The following is a 27332-nucleotide window of genomic DNA, read 5'->3' on the forward strand; positions in this document are numbered from 1 at the left end:
TCTTTTCTTATCTCCGTATGTATGTATCATTTTATTCTTGTTTTAGTGCCGCTGACAGCCCTCCCCTGCCCATATGGGGCAGGGGAATGAAATCACAATGAAGAAAAAAAAAATAGTTACGACAGTCAGTTTTAGCCCTGACGACGACCATGGAGGTAGTGGTCGATAGCTTGGAGTTTCACCCTGAATTGACGTGGCATGTACACCGAGAGATTTTTATTCAAAAACGCGTACTGTTATTCCTAGCTACTCTGTATAAGAGAAGGTTGTGAAAACACACTTTCCCTCTTAGCAACAAATAATCCTGAGTTAATAACGAGCATCAAAACCGATTTATGGGAAAGTGAACGCATTGTTGTCGTAGCGAGACTGAATACTGTAATGCTCAAATCCTCGAAAAAAAAAGCGAAATATATACCTATTCAAAAATGGAGATAAAAATTCACTTGATGCCTTCCTGACAGACGATCTCCACTCATTCCAAATTAATCGTGTAGACCAGATGTGGCTTAAATTCAAAGAAATAGTATCTGCAGCAATTGAGAAATTTATACCAAATGAATTAACAAACGACGGAGCTGATCCTCCTTGGTACACAAAAAGGGTTAGAACACTGTTGCAGAAACAACGAAACAAGCATGCCAAATTTAAAAAGACGCAAAATCCCCAAGATTGGCGATCTTTTACAGAAGCTCGAAATTAAGAGCGGACTTCAATGCGAGATGCCTATAACAGTTTCCACAACGAAACTTTGTCTCGAAACGAGGCAGAAAATCCAAAGAGATTCTGGTCGTATGTGAAGTATGTTAATGGCAAGAAACAATCTATGCCTTCTCTGCACGATATCAATGGAGATACTATCGGAGGCAGTGCTGCCAAAGCAGAGTTACTAAACACAGCCTTCCGAAATGTCTTCGCAAAAGAAGACGAAGTAAATATTCCAGAATTCGAATCGAGAACAGCTGCCAACATGAGTAACGTAGAAGTAAATATCCTCGGAGTATGGAAGCCACTTAAATCATTTAATAAAAACAAGTATTCTGGTCCAGGCTACATACCAATTAGGTTCCTTTCGGAGTATGCTGACACATTAGCTCCATACTTAACAATCATATACAACCGTTCGCTCGACGAAAGATCCATACCCAAAGACTGGAAAGTTGCACAGGTCACACCAATATTCAAGAAAGGTAGTAGGAGTAATCCACTAACTTACAGACCCATATCGTTAACGTCTATATGCAGAAGGATTTCAGAACATATATTGTGTTCGTGCATTATGAATTACATCGAAGAAAACGGTCAATTGACACACAGTCAACATGGGTTTAGAAAACATCGTTCCTGTGAAACACAACTATCTCTTTATTCACATGAAGTGTTGAGTGCTATTGACAAGGGATTTCAGATCGATTCCGTATTCCTGGATTTCCAGAAGGCTTTTGACACTGTACCACACAAGCGACTCGTAGTGAAACTGCGTGCTTATGGAATGTCGTCTCAGTTATGTGACTGGATTTGTGATTTCCTGTCAGAGAGGTCACAGTTCGTAGTAATTGACGGAAAGTCATTGAGTAAAACAGAAGTGATTTCTGGCGTTCCCCAATGCAGTGTTATATGCCCTTTGCTGTTCCTTATCAATATAAATGATTTTAGAGACAGTCTGAGCATTCTTCCTCGGTTGTTTGCAGATGACGCTGTCGTTTATCGACTAATAAAGTCTTCAGAAGATCAAAACAAACTGCAAAACGATTTAGAAGATATCTGAATGGTGCGAAAAGTGGCAGTTGATCCTAAATAACGAAAAGTGTGAGGTCATCCACATTACTAAAAGGTACTCGTCAAATCAGTCTAATCTAAAAGCCGTAAATTCAACTAAATACCTAGGTATTACAATTACGAACAACTTAAACTGGAAGGAACACATAGAAAATGTTGTGGGGAAGGCTAACTAAAGACTGCAGGACACTTAGAAAATGTACAGGCCTTCTAAGGAGATTGCCTACGCTACGTTTGTCCGTTCTCTTTTAGAATACTGCTACGCGGAGTGGGATCCTTACCATATAGGACTGACGGAGTACATCGTAAAAGTTCGAAGAAAGGCGGCACGTTTTGTATTATCGCCAAATATGGGAGAGAGTGTCGCAGAAATGATACAGGATTTGGGCTGGAAATCATTAAAAGAAAGGCGTTTTTCGTTGCGACGGAACCTTTTCACGAAATTCCATTCACCAACTTTCTCCTCCGAATGCGAAAATATTTTGTTGACATCGACCTACATAGGGAGGAACGATCACCAAGATAAAATAAGGGAAATAAGAGCTCGTACGGAAAGATATAGGTGTTCATTCTTTCCGCGCGCTATACGAGATTGGAATAATGGAGAATTGTGAAGTTGGTTCGATGATTCCTCTGTCAGGCACTTAAATGTGATTTGCAGAGTATCCATGTAGATGTAGATGTAGATGTAGATGTAGACGTGATCAGTGTCAGATGTAAAATCATCACTGTGAAGAACACGGAGATGACACATGCTCTTGACACATGGCGTTATCAGCACTTGACAATGTTGGGTCCCTATTTGGCCAGCTGGTAGAACCGTGCTATGTCCGCATTTCTTGGGAATTTGGATGTGACATTGTCCCTATGTTGAACTGCGTGGGAACTTGAAGGAAATCATATTCGTCGTCAAGTTTTCTGTTCATCACAGTCACCCCTTCACATCTGCACCTGTCATCCGACAGCAAGAAATGAATTCCCTACAACATTCTGTGTCATTTTGGTCCACCGATCGGAGGTCAGCAGTGTCCGGATTGGGGAGTTACAGTTCCATGCATAGATTACCGTAAACCCACAACACGTACGTCTGCGTCCGGAATGGTTCCGTGACTGGGACGCTTGGACAGTTGGTGAATGGCATCGCACTACGTTCACTGATGAATAGGCGTTCCGAACTACCCTGAATGACCAATGCCGCCGAGTACGGCGGCGACGTGGGGAGAGGTCTGATTCCTCAAACGTTTTAGAGAGGCCCACTGATGTTGCTCACGACGACATGGTGTGGGTGCCTTGGGGCATTTCAGATTATGCTTGATAGTTACTTAGGGAACTCTCACTGCATCCTCATGTGTTACCTGTCATTCGACAGTATACTGTTCAATTTTTCAACTGAACGGTAGTCATCCTCAGACGACACGTGTCTCCGTGACGTGTCTGCATGACCAGTAAGATCCTCAGATCTGTCCCCGACGGAACAATAGTTGCGGGCTATCTTGCCTCAGCTGAGGACACAGCTGCTTCATGACATCATCATCTGTCCAGGACAGGCCAGACGGGTGCAACGTCATGCTGATAACTGAGCCTTACTGCCAAGTTCTTTATAAATTTGACTCCATTTTTATAATTCCGCACTAACATCACGTACCCTCTCGACGCGTTTAGTTTTACCTCGTTTCCTTCTTTTCTTTTGAATGCATTTTGTCAGACTGTGCACGTGCGGTAAAATACTCCAATATTTCTCGCAGGATCATTTCCTCATTCACACATCGAGCTCCGCAAATACAATCACGCGAAATTGTCCTTACTAAACTAGAGCGACAATGATTAAATTATTCTGTGGGCTAGCAACTGTATGGGTTGCTACGTCACTTGTCAAAGAAACACTACAACGATCCGACACTAATGACAGCAATGGCCTTTGTACGCCACAGCTAGGCGAATTGGAAGTAACCCAAACAGGACATTGAAATTACAGCGCCATATTACCTACAGCATTTGTCTCCACTTCAAAGACAACTCACACATGTAAAATGATCGAAAAGACGTTCACTTAAGGTTTTGCAAATTGAGAAATAACAAAGGCTTACGTTGACAGAGCTCTTCCAATCATTTGCGTAAGTCTTTATCAGAATGTTGAAATCATGCTTAGAATGTAAGAGTACATGAGACATCACGCTAACGCCATGTAGCTCCATCTATAACCTTGATTTGGTAATGGTCTCAACTCGGCTATGAAGAGGGTCCACAGGTTTCGTCAGATATGTCGTATACAGCCGATGTGGAGACGTTGATTGCTAAGTTCATTTCATTTAAATTAATATTGGGTGACCGTGGGACAGTCGAAGTGCTGTATCCTGCCAGAGTGTTCATCAAACTATTAATACATGCCAGCATCTGTGTGAACAATTGCTGCTATCACCTTCGGGGACAGGAGTGTCGACAGCACATTCATCGCAGAGATGTAGAAGAAAGGGAAACAGTTGGTCGCCGAGAAAGTTGAAACAAACATCGCGGGAACCTGAATGGGCCCATGACACTGTATGGGAAATACCCCTAAAACATCATGAAACCCTTCCAGCCTGAACAACAACCTCAAAATACTGCGAAATTAAAAGCCTCAGAGCGCTATTGGTCCATTCAACGCCTCGCCTCATTTGAAAAAAATACGAATTCGTGACAGGTTGGATAACATAACACGTCTCTTGTCCACTTTCTACACTGTTTTTTTTTCCAGTGAATACGCACAGTTTTACGTGGTGCTGTGAGTTGATACACTTCATTCGCAATGTGGTCAGCGGCACGTTCAAATATTTCTGCCATTCCGTCACGTTTCCACGTCGATCCATCTTACTGCGCTGTTTCCATACAACCAACTAGTACACACACACACACACACACACACACACACACACACACACACACACACATCATAGCCATGACTTAAATCAGCGGTAGACATCGCATGGCCGCCTCTTAACAGCTCTATAGCACTCGTAAGCGACCAGTGTACCATTTTCAGAGGGTTTCTGATATTTTGTCTAGTGAGTAAACATTAATATAGTCTCAGAATCAAACACAGAGCCTGTATCTCTAAGGTTTGAATAAAACTCTCTGAATAAAGCTGATAAATTGTTTTTCAAAAATACAGAAAATAATCTCTAGCAGCTGGAAATGTATGTAACATACGGGGAGATTCAAACGTCACGTGCCATACGACAAATTGGCTATTACTCGAAACAGCGAATACTACAACGAGAGGAACGACCTACCATTACCACACCGCCGACATGATTAGTAGCTCGCAAAGCATAGTACCATACGGTCGTTTGTGAGGCAATAGATTGATGTAGTCCGACGGAAGGATATTAAAGATGTGCCAGTTACCATAACCGTCTAGTGTAACATTGTTCCACAGTTTAGTGACTCGTATAGCAACGTATACACATCAGGAGAAGGAGGTTCTCATCCATGCGGCAGGCATGGATAAACGGGAAGCAGCAGCAGAATATCACAGGCGACATACAAACCAACGTAAACTCAATTGGCCCTTTTACTGGATACTTGACAGGCGGGTGCAATTCCGTCAATGACTTAAAGAAATAGGCATACACCTGGGGAACTTTGAAGTTGATATTTTCTTCAGCGATGAAATTAGTTTCCATATAATAAGGAGGGTGAACAGACATAACGCCGTCTGTTGGGCAAACGACAGACCCCATCTCACCGCCGAAGCATACTTTCAGACTGACCCTACGTTAAATGTCTTGTGTGGCATACATGAGGATGTCCTCACTGGTCACATACTTTACGGCACACTCAGTGCTAGGCGCTACAGACATCATCTTGAGGAAACATTACTACTCTATTTGGACGATCTGCCTCTGGAACGGAGACGTAGGTTTTTCTCCCTGCGGGATGTCATACCTCCACACTTCGGACGCAACGTCTGCCGACTCTTGGATACGATTCTTTCTGGGCGCTGGACTGGAAGACGCGGTCCACTGGAATGACCACCTAGGTCACCAGAGCTCACCTGTAGTATTTCTCTGGGGGCATCTGAATCCTACAGTGTACACCAACAAACCAAGGACAATAATCTACCTGCAGGAGATTATCATTTTGAGCCTATACAGAAATACCAGCAGTGTTGTTACAATCAATGCCCAGCATTTTAATATTCCCTGCATCTTAGGCGTTCTCATCTGTACCCTTATTTGGGCAGATAACTGTTCCCATCTGATGCGTGTCTGCAGGGTAGTTTTGACAGCGGACCACGCATTCCTGTTCTCTGGGATCAGAGCAGAGACATGTTTTCTTTCTGCTGTGGCACCACTTCCGCCGTCACACGACTGGTTGTCCCGAAATCTGGTGCCTCTATCAGCCGCCTCGTGTTACCTCAAGTCAGGCAAAGTTGATCGTCTGGTACGTGTCACGGCGGAGCGTCACCAACTGACTGCGAACTATTAATCTATACTATTTGGTGCCTTCAGTAAGCTCATGAGGCTTAAACAGTGTCCTGTAAGAGAAGTTCCACCTCACTGTACCGTCTCTTTAACCACTCGTTTAAACCCTGCACCCTTATTGCTACTTCTGGAGCGTATTAAGTTTTAAGGCTTTTTACTTATGAATGTGAACTGTTGAGCTTTTCCTTTTATCCACAATCATTAGCTAACTCCACTCATTGTGAAACTTGCCTGCTTGTTCCCTGTTGATTGTATTTGCAGCTTATTTGTGTTTCGGGGGATTGTATATTTATTTAAGGGTCATTGTCAATGTTTCTGTTGGTGTGTACCAGTCGGGAGTCACATTTAAATTGCATGTCCTCCCAGCTTATCTTGCTTTTTCAGCAAGTGTACATTTATTTAAGCTTCATTCTTAATCTTCCTGCTGATGTGTAACAGCTGGGAGTCACATTTAAATTGTATACCTTCCCAGCTTTTCTTGTATTTTGAAGCATTGTGGCCGGCCCGATTGGCCGAGCAGTTCTACGCGCTACAATCTGGAGCCGCGCGACCGCTACGGTCGCAGGTTCGAATCCTGCTTCGGGCATGGATGTGTGTGATGTCCTTAGGTTAGTTAGGTTTAAGTAGTTCTAAGTTCTAGGGGACTGATGACCTCAGAAGTTAAGTCCCATAGTGCTCAGAGCCATTTGAACCAAGCATTGTGTATTTTATTGCTTAAGGGATTTTATTAAGTCTTATACACTGTTAAAGGCTTTCCAACAGCCACAATGAGTGGCATGACTTGTTATTTTTTCTGTATTTTCGATGGGTGTTACCCACTTGTTTAACACGTCATCCATGCTTGGGAATTGTTAATATATTTAGTGGGAGTCATTCGTAATTCATTCTTGATAAAACAGATTGTTGAACCCGCCTCCAGCCACTTTTAGTTGTGTGAATTCTTACTTGTATTTGGAGACTGTATATTCCTGGTTTCAAGCCCTGTTCTTAATGGTATAAACCGTTAAAGTCTGTTATTCATGAATTGCGGCTATTCAAGTCTTTTAAATTATTGTGAGCTTTGTTGTTCTTCTAACTAGGTTTTCCAAATTTTAATTATAATATTACTGTTGAGGAATAAAGTGTATTCCATGAAACAACAAATGACGAAATATGTGGGTCCGCTTTCCACGTGTTTTTCCTGAATATTATCCCAATCCTTGTTGCGATGTACCAGTGACGTAACATTTTGTGTGAACGGTTAAAGCACATCTGCAACATGCGTTCATCTCTTTGTATTACGTCTTCACTAATTACGACTTTCTCTCAAGAGCCAGTGCTTTTGAGTCACCAATGCAGATTGGGACATGACTCTTGACTCACCCTGTATGTCGGCCGTAGTGGCCGAGTGGCTCTAGGCGCTTCAGTCTGGAATAGCGCGATCGCTATGGTCGCAGGTTCGAATCCTGCCTTGGTCATGGATGTGTGTGATGTCCTTAGGTTAGTTAGGTTTAAGTAGTTCTAAGTTCTAGGGGACTTATGACCTCAGATGTTAAGTCCCATAGTGCTCAGAGCCATCTGAACCATTTGAAATCACCCTGTATACACGCTCAGTTCACATTATTACGACTTTATACAGATATAGAATTTTGGTATTTGCAAGAGCTGTAAGTCACTTAGTTGTTGCAAATAGGTCTGAGACTATACTGTCTGAAATGGCTAAGGTGTCCACATAAATAACATTATGAGTAAAGTGTCCTGAAAAATTAATTATCTGTTAAGTACAATGAGGTACTGGATCTTCAAGTCACATTCGGACGTAATTAGTAGTCTGGGAACGCAATTTATGTTTCTGATAGATCCTACCCTAAAAGGGAAAAATTATCACCTACATTAATGTGATCTTCACGGAAGAATAGTTAACAAAAACATTCAAGAGAGCCGTTCATTCCGGTTGATAAACTTATAGGACAGAAAAATGTTATCTAGATTGTACTATTCTACACCTACTTTAGATTCCTCCAGTAATGATTGTAGAACATTTGCCCTCTGAACTTTCATGCCGAAGTCGCTATTATCAAGTTTATGGTAGTAAAACTGTGAAGGTTGCTACATGACAGCCGTTGTTAATCTATTGTTGGTATTCTCGACTAAACTGCAAATCTTTGGCTCTGATTCAAACATCGTTCAACAGTTCACACAGAAGATATAGCCTATTTATTATCTTAAATACGAATTTGGTCGCCCCCCCACCCCCCGATTTGCTTTGATGTTTAACGTTTTCAGTGTAGCGTGTCATATAGTTGTCGTGTTAACTCAACATTCATCTTAGACGTCAGTGGAAATAAGAGTTTCAACGGGTACACACTGATCATTCATAATAAAACCATTAGAAGTATCACTGTAACTTTGTACGCAGAGACATGAGTACAGTCCACGAACGTCGTCGTTTCAGATTGGTTCGTCTGTTTATACAGAAACTGATGACAACTTCTGAAAAGGCTTGTCCGCAGCTCGTGGTCGTGCGGTAGCGTTCTCGCTTCCCGCGCCCGTGTTCCCGGGTTCGATTCCTGGCAGGGTCAGGGATTTTCTCTGCCTCGTGATGACTGGATGTTGTGTGATGTCCTTAGGTTAGTTAGGTTTAAGTAGTTCTAAGTTCTAGGGGACTGATGACCATAGATGTTAAGTCCCATAGTGCTCAGAGCCATTTGAACCATTTTTGAAAAGGCTTTAAGGAAGAGTGGGCCAAAACCGGCTATGCGAGTCAAACCAGGTAGCTCCAGATCTCAGTGACCAGCGCGTCTCATAACGCTAGGAACTATTATCAGTAGATAATCATCAACAGTGGACACCTGCTCTTTTTCTTTCAGGCATTTTTAATGTTTTTCTGAAATATTCTCCGATGTTGGAGCAGTGTTTCGAAGAGAAATATTCAAATGGTTCAATTGGCTCTGAGCACTACGGGACCCAACATCTGAGGTCATCAGTCCCCTAGAACTTAGAACTACTTAAACCTAAGGACATCACACACTTCGATGTCCGAGGCAGTATTCGAACCTGCGACCGTAGCAGCAGCGCGGTTCCGGACTGGAGCGCCTAGAGCCGCTTGGCCACCGCAGCCGGCAGAGAAACATTACCTGATAAGCAATAGGTAAGCAATTATTTCGACTTAGTATGTTTTCCATATGGGGAAAAATCTGGTATACCAGTGGTTTAAAGAAAATAAGAGCCCACAAATCAAAGTATCACAACGGGAAGTATTTCAGGATGACGTCCCTCGAGTCAGTGTCCTTCAAGACAAAATCTTTCAATCCTCTATAACCGAAAAATTCCAAAAAAACACACAATATGTATTGGTAGCTGTTCTTGGGACTTTGAAAACGACATTGGGCGGATTGCTTGTGGCTTGCTGGAACTTCTCGTACGCCGTCGCCAATATCTGTGTCATCGAAGTCTCTAATGCCTCCTCCAAAGGTTGATATGGTAGAAAGAAAATCATCAATAGAAAAAAGGGCAAAACAGTAATACTGCCGTCCTATCCATACAAAACTAAATTGGCAGCCAGGAAAGAAAGAAGCGTAGAAACATTCAAAACGAAAGCTTTTTATGTTGAAGAACCAAAAAGGCCAAACCGTAAATAAGACGAAGGAGCAGGAAAATGACGGTTTGGGAAGACTAAATTGACTCAAAAAATTCTTCGATTTATCAGGTGAGGAAGGCCCAAACGAAGCTTTCATATTTTGAAGTGGGTTATATTTTAACTTAACTCATTATCGAAGGAAAGAAAACAGCCAGTCTACTTGTGGCTGGGCTCAAGAACAATGTCCCAGTGTTGTGGGAGAAGACAACCACTTCGTTTGTGGTTTCTGTGTTTTATAAAAAGTTTTTTTTTTGTTAGAACCAGTTATTGAGAACGTTTTCTGTATTAGTGTAATGTTTCGAAAATTATAAATTCTCGAAAAAAATAAATTTTGGTACCTAAAATAGATTGGTAGCATCTTGAAGGATTTCTGATCGCTGAAAAGACTTTTTTCTTGTTTTCATGTTTGTTTCCAATAATTTAAATGGACACCCAGTTTTAACCCATGGTTGGGCCAAACCGAGTATTTTGCACCTATCGAAGTTATTAGTTTTATGCTGAGATGGTTTATTCTAAGCCGAAGTCGGAATAGTGTAATATTGTTGAATAAATAAGAGACGAAACTGCTGAGGTCATCGGTCCCTAATCTTACACACCACTTAATCTAACTTAAACTAACTTACGCTAAGGACGACACACACACCCATGCCCGAAGGAGGACTCGAACCTCCGACGGGGGGAGCCGCGCGGACCGTGACAAGACGCCTAAGACCGCGCGGCTAGCAGGCGTGGCGAAGTTTATGTTTCGCCAGAAAAGAATACAAGGAATTTCGCTGAGAAAGAAGTGGTAGGTGAAATACTTGCATTTCTGCGAGGTGAGTAAGTAGAATGCGTTGTGTTGTATGCACTCGACAGTGTGAACAATTTACAAGAGGAGTACAATGATGACGATACGTGCTTAATAAGTGAAAGTGTCGAGTCATGTAGTTCATTACCCTAGTCGAACAGAGAGTCACAAATCCCGTCTCCAGTGAAACACACTAACAGGCAACCGTTTCCAAGGACGGGTACTACGCATAATTACGTACGTTGAACATCAGCCGCAGCGCAGTGGAAAAAAGAGAGAGAGAGATTTCGAATAAGCCTGCAACAATATGACTGTGTAGTGCATAAGACCATCAGAAAAACTACGGATATTCAAGGGAGGACAAGGCGCATTTGTTACAAAAACTGGTGTTTACGCGTTTCAAGGGTGCTTGATAAGATTAACGGTGCGCATGACAGCGACCTACTACGCTGCACATCAAATTTTGTGTGAACTAGATTACAGTGATTTGAAGAGGAGCCGTGGATGCTTGCATAACTTCAAACAGTTGTACAGAGTTGGAAGACGCAAGATAATGAAATTTCAAACAATGTGTTAAGTTGGCGATGCATAGTAAACCGTGGAGTCGGCCCGAAAATTTGTACGTGAGAAACAAACTCATTCCATCGTTCAGTAGGGAATTTGTTTTGAACTCGGTATTTGAAGAGGAAATGTGTACGAAAGGAACCCTGGAAATTACACTTACCAAAAGAGTTGTGTCAAGAGCAACTAACATGAATGCCTCAACTCAATCGTATACAGTTATGCCGAGTGATAATCGGGATGGTAAATTGTCTGGAAAGCTATTTATTTTGCTGTGAGAAGTCGGAGATGTTCTGTTCTCTAAGACTCTTTCTAGTGTGGGTGGTCTTGCAAGGGCAGGGGGAAATGTTTATGTTACAGCAAACAAGAGTGGGAAAGTAGTCATAAGAAAACGACAGCTGTGGTATGGGCACTGCTTTTGGTCAATATCTGGTGAAAATAAGTTGCTTTTGCTTGATTCCTGGTCGGCGTATAGAAATCTTCCTTCTTTAGAGCAAACTATCCTTCCTAAAATGTGTGTGACATTGCAGTTCATATCACGTGTAACCACTGGACAAATTCGGCCTCCGAAAGTTTTGCTCCGTACCTATAAAACATGTTATCTCTCTGTCTGGAGCCACGCCTTCAAAGATAGCCAGTTTCATAATAAGTTCCACTTCAGACTGTTTCGCATTCGGCTGCTTGCCATCACATTCCATCAGTTCTCATCACCTCGTTGTACCAATATGGTTCTATATGCATTCCTTAAGAGTGAATACCTAGCTGAATGTCCTGCACTGTTTGTAACTCCAAAAAGTTCACCTTCGACGTTAATGGTTCGAACCTTTGTGGTCACTGTGACGCATCATTTTTCACTGGGTGTTCATGGTGCAAGTTAATGGTTTGCTTTGAACATTTCGTGAATGACGACGATGTCCGTTTTGTGAAGAGTAATACATATGTCCCATAATAGTTTACTCTCTGCACCTCTCGAACACTCATTTTCCGTCGCCCTCCTGATGCAAATGGTGAATCAATAGTAGCTAAAAATTTTCTTGTCATGATTATTAACATAGCACTTTCAAATGACCTTACTAAAGGTTGAGCTTGCGACCTCGCACACGATGGGTTCTTGTGATAACCTGACAAGCTAAAGATGACGTATGCATATAAATAACCATTCAGCCTTTTGTCTATTGCATACAGATTATTTAATGATATATGGCGCCAATAAAAGACCATAGTAATAAAAGAGAAATAGTGGCCAGCAACATGCAGTAAAATATTACACTGTTGGAGCAGTGGGCAAACAAATTCGCTAGGAAAGTTTGTCGGGATTTTTTTCTGCTTTACTGTTGAAAACTTTTGTTTACATCCGGCAATCTGTGCTCTGATGACGACATTATGGTGCACTAATTTCTATACAAATCTACTAACTCAAAGATGGGTTTTTCACCCCACTGATGTGTTTTCAAGAAATTTGTATGCAAAAAGCAATCTGTGGCAGTTAAATCAACAGTAAGCAAATTAATCATTTAAGTATAAACATAACCCAACCACAACATATACAAGAAATGATGTGACGAACTCCTAAGTTAGTAACTTACGTAAACAGTTCTTACCAAAATCTTGTTGAGAATGAAGCAAGTGAAGGGAGAGCTAAATTAGTCCATAGTAAATCCGATACTTTGCTTGACGTACGTCAGTGGTAGAGGCTAATTAAATACTTCTCGCTGCCTCTCTAAAGGGTCAGCTCCTAAGTAATCCGAGAACTCTACCGCACGCAAGTTGTGCGAAGACAATGCGCGCCTTACCTCGGGAGCCATAGGGCGGTTGCGACGCAGGGTGGCCGTCACTAGGGGCTTCTCTGGAGGCTGCCGCGACGGCGGGGGCGGCGAGGCGGCGGCGGGGGCCGATGCCTGGGCGGCGCCGGCCGGGGGCGGCTGGGCCGAGGCCCGCGGAGGCGGAGGGGGCGAGCAGCAGGCGTGCGCCTGCGAGTAGGCGAACTGGAACGTGTCGGCGAGCAGCGCGCCCAGATTGGACAGGCAGAGCAGCATCAGCGGCACGCCCACGATGGCGTACACCATGGTCGCCACCTTGCCCGCCGCCGTCTTGGGCGCCAGGTTGCCGTACCCTGCCGACAACACAGGCGATGCGGGCTGCACTGGCGGCACAGCTAATGTAGCGAATAGAAACAGGTGTGTGGACGACAGAAACAGGTCTTCTTTGTGATATACAGTGGCGTAGATGAGAACCGTTCTTACCGAACGTTATTGAGGTGTTCATCACTTTACAGATATTAAATGACTAAGTGTTTCTTCCTTTCAGAATTGAAGTCCATAATCAACATCAGCTTAAGATGTGAAACTCCACTATTGCATCAGTGGTGATTTGAAGACAAATAATCTCTGCAAGTCACCTTAAGTTACTTGGAATTCCCTTCCATATCTGAAACGCACGCTGGTTCCGATCATGAAGACTGCTGGTTGGAGGCTGGTATGAAATAATACGTTTCCTTTTGCTATCCATGCTCTATAGGTCAAAAATGAGACAAATAGACAGGACAGTCAAGGATCCGTACTTTACGCAAGTTGAGAACTGATACTGACCCGTGACACATTGCAAGATACCACGTGAGGAAGGGAGAAAGAGGTGTGAATTTTATTTAGATTTTTATAAATGAAATGCAGGGAGTGTTGTTCAACATAAAAGTGGTTTATTCAGTGAAACTGCATTAAACTGTATATGCAATAATTATTGAAATTTTATCAAATTCAGTAAACATTCACTCACAAATTATTCAATTAATGATAAACAAAAATAAAGAAAATTGGGTCGCCAGATATTGTAGAAAGTATTAAAAAAACGACAAATAGAATTGAATTGACACCAAGAGCTCACAACAAGTGAATTATATAAGGTGCCTGCCCTGGTATTTGCTTATTCACATGAGCATTATATGACTTCATTATAATTTAACATATAAATAAATTACACGAGATGGGTTGACCTGGTGTAATAAATGAGGAAGGAATAAAAAAAGCAGCTGAACATATGACTCTCTTAGCGGGCAAACGGTGAATACTGTGCCTTGCGTCTTTATGAGCATCTAACACATTGCAAGGAAATTGAAGAAAGCAAAAGAAGAATGTGCAGCTAGAAAAGCGGGCGTTTTCTGTATTACCATGTTCATAGCGTGGTCGGCGTGGCGGTGGAGTCGGCTGATTGCGTGCGGCTGCATCGAGACTCTGCCGGCGACGTAGTTGATAGCGTCTAACATGCCCAACGCTGAAAATAGTGACCGAAACCTGCTATTGGAAGTTATCATTACTGGATGACGGTATGCGCCCATCTGAAAGTGCAAACCTACGTGAAACTGCATTAAACAAAGCTCAAAGTTGTTCTAACAGTACTACCGTCATCGGACATGTAGTAAATCAAAATGATCCTGAGTTAAGCTCTTAATAACGCGCACAGTGAGTGAAGCTCACCTACTTGGATCTAACAAATTTTGCTCTCTACGCTGTTTGCAACGAATGCAAAGTGCATTGTCTCATGACAAGCGATAAGAGAATTGTTGCGACTTATATGAAGCAGTCAAGAGTGAAATCCTGCCTCCTCAGAAGCAAAATTCGGAATCCCTAATACTAGTGCGCTCCTCGCACCTAGAGAGAGAGAGCCGCTCCCCTCCAGTGTCTTGTATCCGCCCTTCCGTAAATTACGTAGCTTGTACTATTTTTCAAAGCGAACATGAGATTCTTGCCAATGAAGAGGTCCGTTTCAAATTTTTTTCCCTCCTTGCCGCCGCATTCCGCGAGGAAAAGAGAGCCATACACTGTGTGAGACAGAGTATACAAATAAACCAAGACTTCTCCCTCTGAGTATTTCCGCTACGCTCCCAGGTGTTCTGCTCGCTGGAAACGGCCAAAATTCCCCGGGCCACTTGAGATTCTTGGACACCCAAGTCGTGCTGTGGGTATTCAACTCGCCGCTCTGTCCGTGTTATCTAGAATCGTGGCAAAGCTGTTTTTCGCTCCAGGTTTATAGTTTCCGCTGTCTTGGGCACACGTGCGAATGTCCACGGCTTCCCTTGGCAGCGTGTTGATGTATGCAGCGTCTTCGCCTGTCGCTAATCCTCTGGGGGCCTGCCCTCTGTGAAGCGTGCCGACATAATCGCGCGACCGCCGCTCGCCCGTGGGCGCACTACCTGTGTCCACCTGGTCGCCGGGCTTCCCAGCTAGGAACGCATCAGAAGAATTCCTTTCATGCTCAAAGTGTACGAAGTTTGCAAAGAGAAGAATCGTAGCCCTTTGCTTAATGACACAATAATTCCCTCCATCACACTTAATATATATTGCAATAAACTAATGACTGATTTTAAAAGCAATTATCTCCTTTAATTAAAAACATGAAAAGCTCTGACGCTTTTCAACATGTGACTCCATATGTTGCATGAAGACTTTTCGATATTCTCATGATGGGTTGTGCCCGAAACACGTCACTACATAAACATTTTTGAACGGAAAATGACCAGCTAGTCTAGCGACCTATTCAGCAGAGGCATAAGTCTCCTCAAATTTCTCAGGGAGTGAGTTACGTGACCTGCAGTGTGGAGGCTCGCATTATCCTGCTGAAATATGTCATTTGTTTCTGTTGTCCGTGGTATGCTGTTAGTGGTAGCTTCCAGTAACCTGTTCCCATCGGTACGTGGAGGCACTTTGCCGGTGACCTGTGTTCGGATTACAGTTGTTGCCATCCGTATACTCGGGAAAGGCAATCGATCAACCCAACACCTTGTCATTGTGTAGTCCTTCCGGAGGGACCCGCGGTCATTTATTCCCACACAGTAGTCGTTATTCCACCTCGTCCCCACTCCGTCTGCAGTCATTGAACTGCAATTAACTGATGTACGGTGTGATGCTTCTATGACCTCATGACAGTGATTCGACCTTTCTCAGAGTCCGAGAAATGGGATTAAGCTACACGTGTGCGCCGTCTGTGCCTGTTATGTTTCAGTCTCCAGCTGAAAAATTTCAGCAACTTTCGACTCACCCTATTCTTCACCTTACCTCATTACTACACTGAAAATAAGGATGTGATTTTGATCAACATATAGCGCAGGAATGGAGGTAATGGAGTATTTCGTAACAGCTGTAACAGCTGGTTAAGATGGTCACAGTGCAACAATTTTCATTTCCGTGAGCGTAGCTAGTATGATGTGCCTTGGGTGGGTAGAGTGCATGAATTAGTGACAATTTCACGTTTCAGCAGAGATGGAGTGCATAGCAGGGCACGACATGTTTGCACATAGCGTATATGGTAAGTGATTGGCCGTTTAGTGACCTTTTTGCTTTCGTTTCAGCCTAGGGCGCTGAGAAACTGTTCCCAGCCACATTACAACTCTGAGGAGGATTCGTCAGACAACAATAGGAAGTATAGTGAAGAGGAATACATCGTGTCTAAGCAAGACACTAAAGCCCCCAGAAAACAGGGTAAGACAAGTACTAATGCGATGACGAAACCGAATTGCACAAAGACATACACGTGAAGTAAAATTAGTTCGCGGAAAGATTTGAAATGTAACCCACATGTAATGTGCGTTGTTTACCAGTATAAGGTACCAGTTTCTGACTAATTAAAGGACGTTTCCATTTCAACGCAAATTCTGATTTCCAAAATTGGAAATACAATAATCATAATTAATAAAGAACATCATTATCACTTCAAAAGGGAGGTCAACAAACAGAATATCTGATAATAGGCCAACGGAAATCCTCGTGAATGCCACGAAAACATTTCTATTCGCAGCCAATACAGCGAATAACAGTGTGCTGAGGGACTGGCATTTTCTGTCCATTTTTTAAAACTAAATTTGTACTTATGTTACAATCATTTCTGAACACTATTTCACATGCCCAACACTTCGTTGAGAAGACGACTACATAAAAATGTTTATTTCCCACATTCTGGTGCAACCTCACACACTGTACCACTGAAAATGAATCTGATTCGTCACATGCTTCCATGAAGGGGCATTTCATGTTTTGGTGACACCCTTTGGCCCCCAGGCTCCTTAATTTGACCACTTGTGGGTGTTTCTGTAGTGATAGCTCCAATCACATATCTAAGTTATAGGAGCCCGCCCTCTCTCCCCTTAGCCGACCTGAAAGAAGTAATTAAGTAGGAAGCGGTAAAAACTGATGGTGACAGCTTGGAACGCGTATATACTAACTTATAACGCAATATTGATATCTGCGTTCGAAAAAAATGCCGTAATCTGGCTAATAGTATCTTTAAATTTCAAGACGAGTAAAAACAGCAGCTAATTAAGAAGTTTTTCATCGAAGAAAATAGCTTTTTCACTGAAAACAGGTTGGCACCGTTATTTAAAAAAATAGCCGTTCGTCTTAGGTATGCGTCTCACCAATTTTGAGTAGTTTCAAATAAGTATTTATTTCGGTATCTCATCTCATGTACAGCTTGTAAAGTTGTGTGGTCTGTGAAACTGTTAAAAAGCCTCAAACTGGGCTACAAAAGCCACCTAAGCCATACCTCGTGCGTGAAGCGCGAGATTTTGAATATTAAAAACCCCTCTCACAGCACTTTTAAATATAAAAAATGACGTTCGTGTAAATTCTAAGTCAAAACAGTGTGAATTCTAACAGCATTAAACCTAGTAATTAATTTTTTCAGGCCTTATTACGAAACTACTGTGCTTGTAAGGGTTAAGTATAGAGCGCCCTCACAACAAAATTGAAATCAACAATGTTAACGAGACAGCTGACTGAGACAGTGGCGTAAGAGAGTGAAAGGATGGTGAAAATTTCGCGTGCCCTGTAGAATGGTGACTTTTGTCGGCCAAACAGCCAATGCCGAGCGAAGGAAACCTCCATTCCGTTCGGCAATCAAACCCGAGGTTCTGCGTTCTAGAGGCAGCTCCGCTAGCCAATAGGCCAAGAGCTACTCACATGTTACTAAACGACACGTAGTTCAGAAGATACGACGCCATGAATGTCGAGCTGTGTGGAATCCTTTAGCGTTTTATTCGTGGGAATCTGATTCCTTAGAGCATCTGAGTGGCGGGATTACTGGTTCAGAGTAAAAAATGGAAAACTACGTAAAACATTAATCAGAAACATTTCAGAGGTCACAGACATGTCAGAGAAAAAAAATACATGCCAATCGCGTGTAGTGTGACGCATCAAAAATCTCTGTTTCCAGTTACTAGTTACGTCAATTAAAAATTGTAGTCAATAATGTTACAATGCCTTGTTCAAGTTTGACGGTATTTGTAATTCACAAGCGATGCTTCTCACAGTCGATTAGAATCAATTGGAAACCTTCTGACTAATTAAACATGTATGTCGGACTGTTTCTTGACCCAGAAAACCTGCCATTCTCCCACAAGGCATTTACCAACTCCGCTATACATACACGATTCTGTACGATGCAGAAGCAAATCGATCGTCGCTTATTGAAAGGCGCCATTTCAGTGATGTATGGAAATTCAAAAAAATATATCTCCATATTTCTAAAGTATTTACATTTCCATATAAATATGATGACAGTAATACTTCTATGACACTATGCAACTGTGAAAGTGTTAACTGTATGAAACTACATTGGGCAACAAAATGCAAGGATCACTTTTTCGAAACCCCGTAGTTGTCTCCCGTTGCGACATACATGTTTGAAATTTTGTTCAAAGTTGTCTTCAACCTTCCTCTGTATTTGCGCGAAACCGTGGCGCCCTGTGACGTCACCCTCGGGCTCAACGACGCTTCAAAGAGCAAGACAGCAACGCCAGAGTTCAGTGACTTGTAAGTTTCGTTAATGATGTCACATTGGCACCAAATCTCACGACAATTCTAGTGAACGGCAGTGTGAACGTGTCACACGATGGGAAAGTTTTTATAACTTGTCTTGGCCACACTTCACCCCTTCTTTAGACGCGTTCGCGACGGTGGTCAGAACTGCTATTCCCAGCGGTGCAGTCACGATGTTTTCCTGTGACTGGCCGACGAAAATATTTCAGATACACCATCCCTCAGAATCGACACAAAGAGGCCTCAGAGAGTGGCATAAAGGGCGCCAATCAAATCACCCCTTTTCCTTGTGGTGTTGGTTCCCACACATTTTAGCAGTCGGAAACGACAGTTCGCAGTATGATGAACAAACAGCACCACATCCTTGATAGCCTTTGATACTGGATGACCTCTGAGAGAGACCGTTTGCCGTTTTATTGATGCGTGTGAGGATGTCACACAGCTCCGTGATCTTGTTACATGAGAACGTGAATCAGCAGGGCTGGAAAAGCGTAAGCACCCTTTTCTGATTGGGATCAAGTTCATACTTCGCCGAATGGTTCGGGACGGTCCCTGGTAGTTCCCAACAGTACACTAGAGTAAAAATTGCGGTCACACTGCACTCCAAAGGAGTGCAATCACGTTCAGTGGGAATGAGCCCCACAAAATTCTTATAGAAGTGTTGAAATGGTCGGAAGTGTCAGAAGTGTCAAAGGTTCTCAAGAACATGGTCCCTGTAGCTCATAGCAATGCAAATTGTTTTTGACAGCGAAACACGTGGTACTCAAGGAAAGGGGTTGTTTCATTGTCCCCTTCATGCCAACCGCTTGGGCTTTTCCCTGCCGGTTCTGAGCGGCGGTGTGTCTGATATGTTTTTCTTGGACACTCCTAATAAAACCGTGTGATTTCAACGCTGGACGTCGCGGTACTGAACTCCGCCGTACAGCCATCAAACAAGGGTTGAAATGTGGGCAGAAGTGGCTGTGATGATCTGTAAATCGTGTGAGGCGTCCACGATGGGGTTGTGCAGAATTGTGGTAAAATTTGGTGCCGATGTGATATCATTAACCGATACGTCACATCGTCAAATGAACTTCTGAGCTCTCGGTTTTTTTCCCTCTACGAATATTGCACGTAAGAACTGGCCTCAAGAATTGCGTTTATTTCTGTACTGCGAACTGTCAAAGCGTTTAAATTATCCCCTCTTTGCCAAGGACTTGTACATGGAGTTGGACATGGACGGAACGCTCTGTGTCAAAGCTGAATACTCATGTAACAGTATTTCTGCAAGTTATTGTGTTCTATCATTATTTTGATTTCTCCCTCAGAACCCAAGCCTTGTCCCGAAGGGATAAGAGTGCTTTTGTCGACGATATTTTTCTGTTGTTGTTGTGGTCTTCAGTCCTGAGACTGGTTTGATGCAGCTCTCCATGCTACTCTATCCTGTGATCCTAGATCACTTCAATTTCCTAGGAAATGGAAGAAAATTATAAGGAGCATGTGGGTGAACTGTTGTCATGTTATAAAAGCTTGTCCGTAACGTTTCTCTGAAATACACTTTCTTCGTGCTCATTCACTGAAAATCGCGAAACAGTTGCTAGTGAAATTGGCGAGCAATTTCACCAGCATACTGCAGACGTGGAGAGGAGATCTGCAAGAAATTGGCCTTCTGCTATTTCGACAGACTACTGCTGGATAATTGCTAAGGATGCGCCAGATGTAACTTACAATTTATAAGGGCAGCAGAAACGGGTACCCGATTTACAGTTTCATTAAAATTTCTTTAAAATGTCGAGTCATAATGTTGTTTATTGTACTGAATCTCATGCGCTTTAATAGTAACTAACACCTTCTTTATTCACTATAAATTAATGGATTGCCCGTGAATTTTTGATAATTTGTACAAGAAACTGTAAAACACAAGGAAAATTATTGAGTTTCTTTTGGTTTTCATTTTGTACAACCGCTTGGTGAGCTGAGGTATTGTAAGGATTTAAAAGCAGCGTGAGCTTGTAAATAACATACAGTGATTACGTTCAGAAAAAAAGAGATTGTATCGGTTTTTATTCTTAAGGGGATTACGAGGTGAGGGTTGCCAGGGAAGCGAAATAACGTGATTCCAATAGCCCATCTCGCAGGAGAAAGGAAACGCAGGAGAAAGGAAACGCAAAGGATACTAGACCATTGAACGTCCCTCTGACGGCAACTACGAACAGAAGAGAGCAGCGATTTGCGGCAGCAACTCCTAGACGCCTGCTATAGCCATCCATGTCACAAGCCAGAAGACCCTGGTGCGTGACTTAATTGGCAGGGCGACTCTGTTGATGATTCGGCCTATTCCAGCGTGAACTGGGGGACTGTTGATGCATCAGCAGAAAGGTGATGGACGAAAAAGGCGATCCTTTTGTGAAATGTAAATAATAAAAATTTCTCACTTTGTGAGATCGGGAGAAGCTCGTACAATTTATCAACTGTGTGAGATGATTTTTATTGAATTTTACTCTTTGAATTTTATTATTTGGTAACACACAAGTGATTATTTACTAAAGGTTTTCACAATTACTAGTAAATTTCCTGTACTAAACATTGAGAGAGGACGAGTCACTCACCCACTATTTTTCATATTCAAGGTTATTGTTTAATGTTGATTTTACACCCAAAACATCGTTTTAGCGAGGCGACAGGAAGTATCAACATGAGCAGGCGTTGATGGGAGTATCGACGTTGTTAATGCATGTGGATCTTCATGGTGGCTCTCCTTCGAATAGTGTTTTCTGGAGTTGAGAACAAGCAGGCAGTTTGGTTATTTAATAGTAAATCCTGCAGTGGAGGTATGCAGCTTGGAATCCACATGCAGATATTAGGAAAAGGTACATCTCGAATCACTTACCAGGCACAGAATACTATTCCCAAGAATGCAGAAAATGCTTTCGGCTGAAGACTCCGGAAAACTACCTATCTCGACATACCTGTTGGTCATCTCTAGCCACAGCAGGAGCAAGGGCATGAGAGAAATTTAGGTTGCCCGACCAAGGTATTTCGACAATGTCTTAAATATCTTTGTGAATTCGCGAGTTTCCATGTTCACTGAGGACTGGTCGCTGCCGAGGGAGCCGTCAGGCCAGGTCGGTGTGGCCGAGCGGTTCTAGGCGCCTCAGTCTCGAACCGCGCGACCGCTACGTCGCAGTTTCGAATCCTGCCTCGAGCATGGCTGTGTGTGATGTCCTTAGGTTAGTTAAGTAGTTCTACGTTCTAGGGGACTGATGAAGTCCCACAGTGCTCAGTGCCATTTGAGCCATTTGTAGCCGTCAGGTTGTGTCATCCCTCTGCTTGACACTCTTTTCGGAAGACTCAGGCCTTCTAAAGAATTTTACTATGTAACGCAACATTTATGGCAGCTCTGAAATGGTACGTTGGGACACTAAACGACTAAACCCTTCTGGGGGCGGCTGCATGAGTACCATTGTGGTGTTTACCAAGATCTGATGGAATGCGAGGAAAGGGAAAACTTGTTCTCCTAACTCAGACTCCAGTCTCGAGAGGATTCTGGTCATGATTATTGTTATTGCATTTTTCGTGCCCCATGATAAAAAGTTACAGGCGTCGCGTATCACTGCTCCGCTGACGCTTGAACCACGACCGACACTGGAGACAGCGCTACACATACAGAAAGGGGTATAGTACTCCTGCTCCAGCTTGTTAGGGCAAGCAGAATTTCAGTCTCGCCACTTGTTCTCAGCTGCATCAACGTAGTGTGATTTCTGTGTAGAATAAATCCATAGAAGTCTTTCAGCGTTAGATAATGTCAGATTGTGTTATCCACGTTTTGAACCAGAGTAAATAATTCAGTCAGACACACGTTAGTCTTTGCCAACTAATCGCCGCCCAGTGAAGTATTAAGTATTTGTTGCATCTATTGGTGTTGCCACCAGATCATGATTTGTTTGTCATCACGCTTAACTTTTATAGTGTGTCCTATTTTATGATCAATAAACTTGTGCCACACTTTTTATAAAGGATGAAGCCCATGTCGATCAAATAAATCACGTATCAACATTTGACTACAATAATAACAGGGGTACAGTTCAATTAAATTATTTTGGCATTCAAAGTCATTTAGATGTCGATAAAAGTGATAACCTCTAAAGCAGGCTAACAACACCAACAACCACAGTCAAAGGGAAAAATAAATTTAATAGGTGCATGGGCCAGCCAGTGAAGTGGAACGTTTACTAGTAAAATTGTTACTACCAGGACGTAAACTCACAGTCGCCTGTAGCCTTTAAAATCGTACTGCACGACCAGTGCAGCCTTGCAGTTTGGCGACCGCTACCAGAATCCTAAATTGATGGCATCTTCTGTGATCGTCAGATGCATTTCCACTACAAGGTTTCTGTTTTCACTTATTGAAATTCAGTTGGTGCACCGAGGTAAATTAGTTTCTCGCTACCATGCGAATTTCTGGCGCTCAGTACATTGATGATTTGTAACTATGTGTTTATTGTTTGTTCGTATTTTCATTCATTTTTTGTTGTGATTTCTGTGTCACTTGTTGATAGTTCCTGACGAAGAATGCGTGGGATGGGAGACTATCTGTGGACTATCTGTGGCTCTTGTATTTTATCGTAGATTAGGATTGTTTCATTTGATATGCGTTGTTGGGGATTTAGAATCAGTGGCACACCAGAGGAAATTTCAAGGTAGAATTGTGTGGCATTGCGACGAGGAGCAGTTGAAATCTCGCGGGAGTAAAACCTTGAATACATGCCCACTAGAAGCAAGGCACGTTTGGTCCAAAGTAGTGTGCATATTCGAAATTCGTCACAGATGGACCATTGCTAGACTATTAGCACTAATCAAGAGAAAGTTGCGGAGAATTCTCACTCGAATGTAGCAGCTGATATTGCAGATATGTCGAAAGCAGAATTTTCTGTTCATTACGAGTAATTTGGTCATACAAAGCAGCAAATCGACATGTAGACTCTTCAGGCACAGCAAGACGTAACGTTAGTGAGAGTGGAAGATAACGAAGAAAACCACAAAGAGGAAAGTAATCGAGTTCGTCTAGTCCCAGAGGTATTAGCGGGGCATCTCAATTTGAGGCCCTCATGCGATACACAGAGGAAGCGGAGGGTAAGAGATAGGAAGTGGAGAAGAATATGCAAGAGAGAGAGAGAAGTTAGCTATGAAGGATTTAAAGCAATTAATCCCAAGGAAATGGAGAAGATGAAGGAATTGGTCACAAAGGAGACAAGGAGATACGGATGGTATCTTGTCAAAAATATACACTCCTGGAAATTGAAATAAGAACACCGTGAATTCATTGTCCCAGGAAGGGGAAACTTTATTGACACATTCCTGGGGTCAGATACATCACATGATCACACTGACAGAACCACAGGCACATAGACACAGGCAACAGAGCATGCACAATGTCGGCACTAGTACAGTGTATATCCACCTTTCGCAGCAATGTAGGCTGCTATTCTCCCATGGAGACGATCGTAGAGATGCTGGATGTAGTCCTGTGGAACGGCTTGCCATGCCATTTCCACCTGGCGCCTCAGTTGGACCAGCGTTCGTGCTGGACGTGCAGACCGCGTGAGACGACGCTTCATCTAGTCCCAAACATGCTCAATGGGGGACAGATCCGGAGATCTTGCTGGCCAGGGTAGTTGACTTACACCTTCTAGAGCACGTTGGGTGGCACGGGATACATGAGGACGTGCATTGTCCTGTTGGAACAGCAAGTTCCCTTGCCGGTCTAGGAATGGTAGAACGATGGGTTCGATGACGGTTTGGATGTACCGTCCCCTCGACGATCACCAGTGGTGTACGGCCAGTGTAGGAGATCGCTCCCCACACCATGATGCCGGGTGTTGGCCCTGTGTGCCTCGGTCGTATGCAGTCCTAATTGTGGCGCTCACCTGCACGGCGCCAAACACGCATACGACCATCATTGGCACCAAGGCAGAAGCGACTCTCATCGCTGAAGACGACACATCTCAATTCGTCCCTCCATTCACGCCTGTCGCGACACCACTGGAGGCGGGCTGCACGATGTTGGGGCGTGAATGGAAGACGGCCTAACGGTGTGCGGGACCGTAGCCCGGCTTCATGGAGGCGGTTGGGAATGGTCCTCGCCGATACCCCAGGAGCAACAGTGTCCCTAATTTGCTGAGAAGTGGCGGTGCGGTCCCCTACGGCACTGCGTAGGATCCTACGGTCTTGGCGTGCATCCGTGCGTCGCTGCGGTCCGGTCCCAGGTCGACGGGCACGTGCACCTTCCGCCGACCACTAGCGACAACATCGATGTACTGTGGAGACCTCACGCCCCACGTGTTGAGCAATTCGGCGGTACGTCCACCCGGCCTCCCGCATGCCCACTATACACCCTCGCTCAAAGTCCGTCAACTGCACATACGGTTCACGTCCACGCTGTCGCGGCATGCTACCAGTGTTAAAGACTGCGATGGAGCTCCGTATGCCACGGCAAACTGGCTGACACTGACGGCGGCGGTGCACAAATGCTGCGCAGCTAGCGCCATTCGACGGCCAACACCGCGGTTCCTGGTGTGTCCGCTGTGCCGTGCGTGTGATCATTGCTTGTACAGCCCTCTCGCAGTGTCCAGAGCAAGTATGGTGGGTCTGACACACTGGTGTCAATGTGTTCTTTTTTCCATTTCCAGGAGTGTAGAACAGATTAAGAAGGAAGTTGCGAGTGTTAAGGAAGAGGTAGAAAAGTCAAGAAAACATCAATAGACAAGCGAGAGGTTGCGAATGAGGCAAAACGATATCCCACTTCGGGAATATTAGTAGCCCAAGGTGCACGCAAGGACGCTTTGTTAGCCAAAGAACGAGTGAAACATGGCATAAACCAAATATGCAAAACCAAAAAGATTCTTTCCATGCTCCAAAAGCGATCGAAAGATCGACCAGCACGCGAAGTGCATTGAACATATCGACAACAAACAGGCAGAAATATCAGAGGTTAAAGAAGAGTAGAGTCGGATCACCTTACTGCAAAACGAGCTAGCAAAAGACATCCAGCAAGCACGTCCTCCCTCGGGCATGGGTGTGTGTGTTTGTCCTTAGGATAATTTAGGTTAAATAGTGTGTAAGCTTAGGGACTGATGACCTTAGCAGTTAAGTCCCATAAGATTTCACACACATTTGAACATTTTTGAGCTATTGGTTGATGGAAGAGTTGCGACGGTTTTTCTCCTGGAGGCAACAAGGCGATCTGCTGGTGGTACTGTCGTTGTCGGTGTACGGCCCGACTGGAGTGAAAGTGACGCGTCGTCACACAGCGGGGGCACACTTGGCGGCAGCAACAAGCGCCGCTCCACGCTAGTATATTATTACCGACTGCCACACAAAGCGCAACATTGGCGGGCGGACAATAAAAGGGGAGAATAAAGGAGGCAGAGGAGAGAGTATCGGCTCACGTGAAAGGCCCCGCCGCTCTCACGCGCGTCTGCCACAAAAGGAAGGCCACTCGACGCCAAGCCGCAGCCGACGCCTGCGGCGCAGCGGTCATTACTGGAGACGGCGCGCCCGCGTGCCATTACGGCGCTCCGCCCTGGGCGCAGCCACGCGTCTTGTCCCGATCAAAGGCCACGCGTGTTTTAATTATTGGCCGTCATTAGCGGACCACCGGCAGCCGCTGGCGCAGCAAGCTGACGGCCGCTTCCAGCCGCGCATCGGAATGGGCGATAATGCCCGCCGTTACCTGCGCCGGGTCTGCGCCCGGCGGTTTTGCGAACGTGGCTAATGGATATGGACGCCGAGCGCCGCCGCTCTACCTCTCTGCCAGTTGTAAACAGCCTCAAAGGAGGGACAAAGGATCCCACGTTACGAGGATAGCCTCCGAAAATGAAAGTGGCGCACCTGGCCAAATAAATATCTTACAGACTGTCAAACACGAATAAATCAATAGAAAGCCATAAAGCTGAAACGAGTGGACGGAATACGACGCAGAAAAATGAAATTACTTGGTACAAATGAAAGAGCAATGTTGTTGTAACTGTTGTTGTTATCAGCTGCTACAGCGACGTGCAAGAAAAATAGAGGTGCGTGACGCGTTGTGCGCAGGCGGAGACGGCTTTGCAGCGGCGCCAGTGTATCCCCTGTCATTGTCTGTAAACTGAAGGTGGAGAGGGGAAGGAAGCAAAGGAAAGGAAAGGGGAGGGACCACTGCTGTCAGCTGCGTGGGGACATTACGCGGAATCGGAGGCGACGAGTAAAAAATGATGTGCATTGGGCCGGGATTCGAACCCGTGACCTCCTACTTACTTTTTTTTTTTTTTTTTTTTTTTTTTTTTTTTTTTTTTTTTTTT

General features: G+C 43.9%; 1 protein-coding gene across 1 annotated transcript in view; it reads right to left on the reverse strand.

Annotated features, from left to right (window-relative positions):
• The window catches only part of LOC126426824 (potassium channel subfamily K member 18-like), a 63944-nt gene extending 37383 nt beyond the window's left edge, over window positions 1–26561 (reverse strand). The window contains exons 1-2 of the mRNA XM_050088878.1: window positions 26465–26561; window positions 13167–13322 (exon numbers count right to left, since the gene is read on the reverse strand). Coding sequence (XP_049944835.1) covers window positions 13167–13322; window positions 26465–26561 — 253 coding nt within the window. The remainder of the gene's footprint in view (window positions 1–13166; window positions 13323–26464) is intronic.
• Window positions 26562–27332: the final 771 nt, after the last annotated feature.

Source organism: Schistocerca serialis, chromosome 1 (assembly GCF_023864345.2).
Source record: "Schistocerca serialis cubense isolate TAMUIC-IGC-003099 chromosome 1, iqSchSeri2.2, whole genome shotgun sequence".
Classification (NCBI taxonomy): domain Eukaryota; kingdom Metazoa; phylum Arthropoda; class Insecta; order Orthoptera; family Acrididae; genus Schistocerca; species Schistocerca serialis.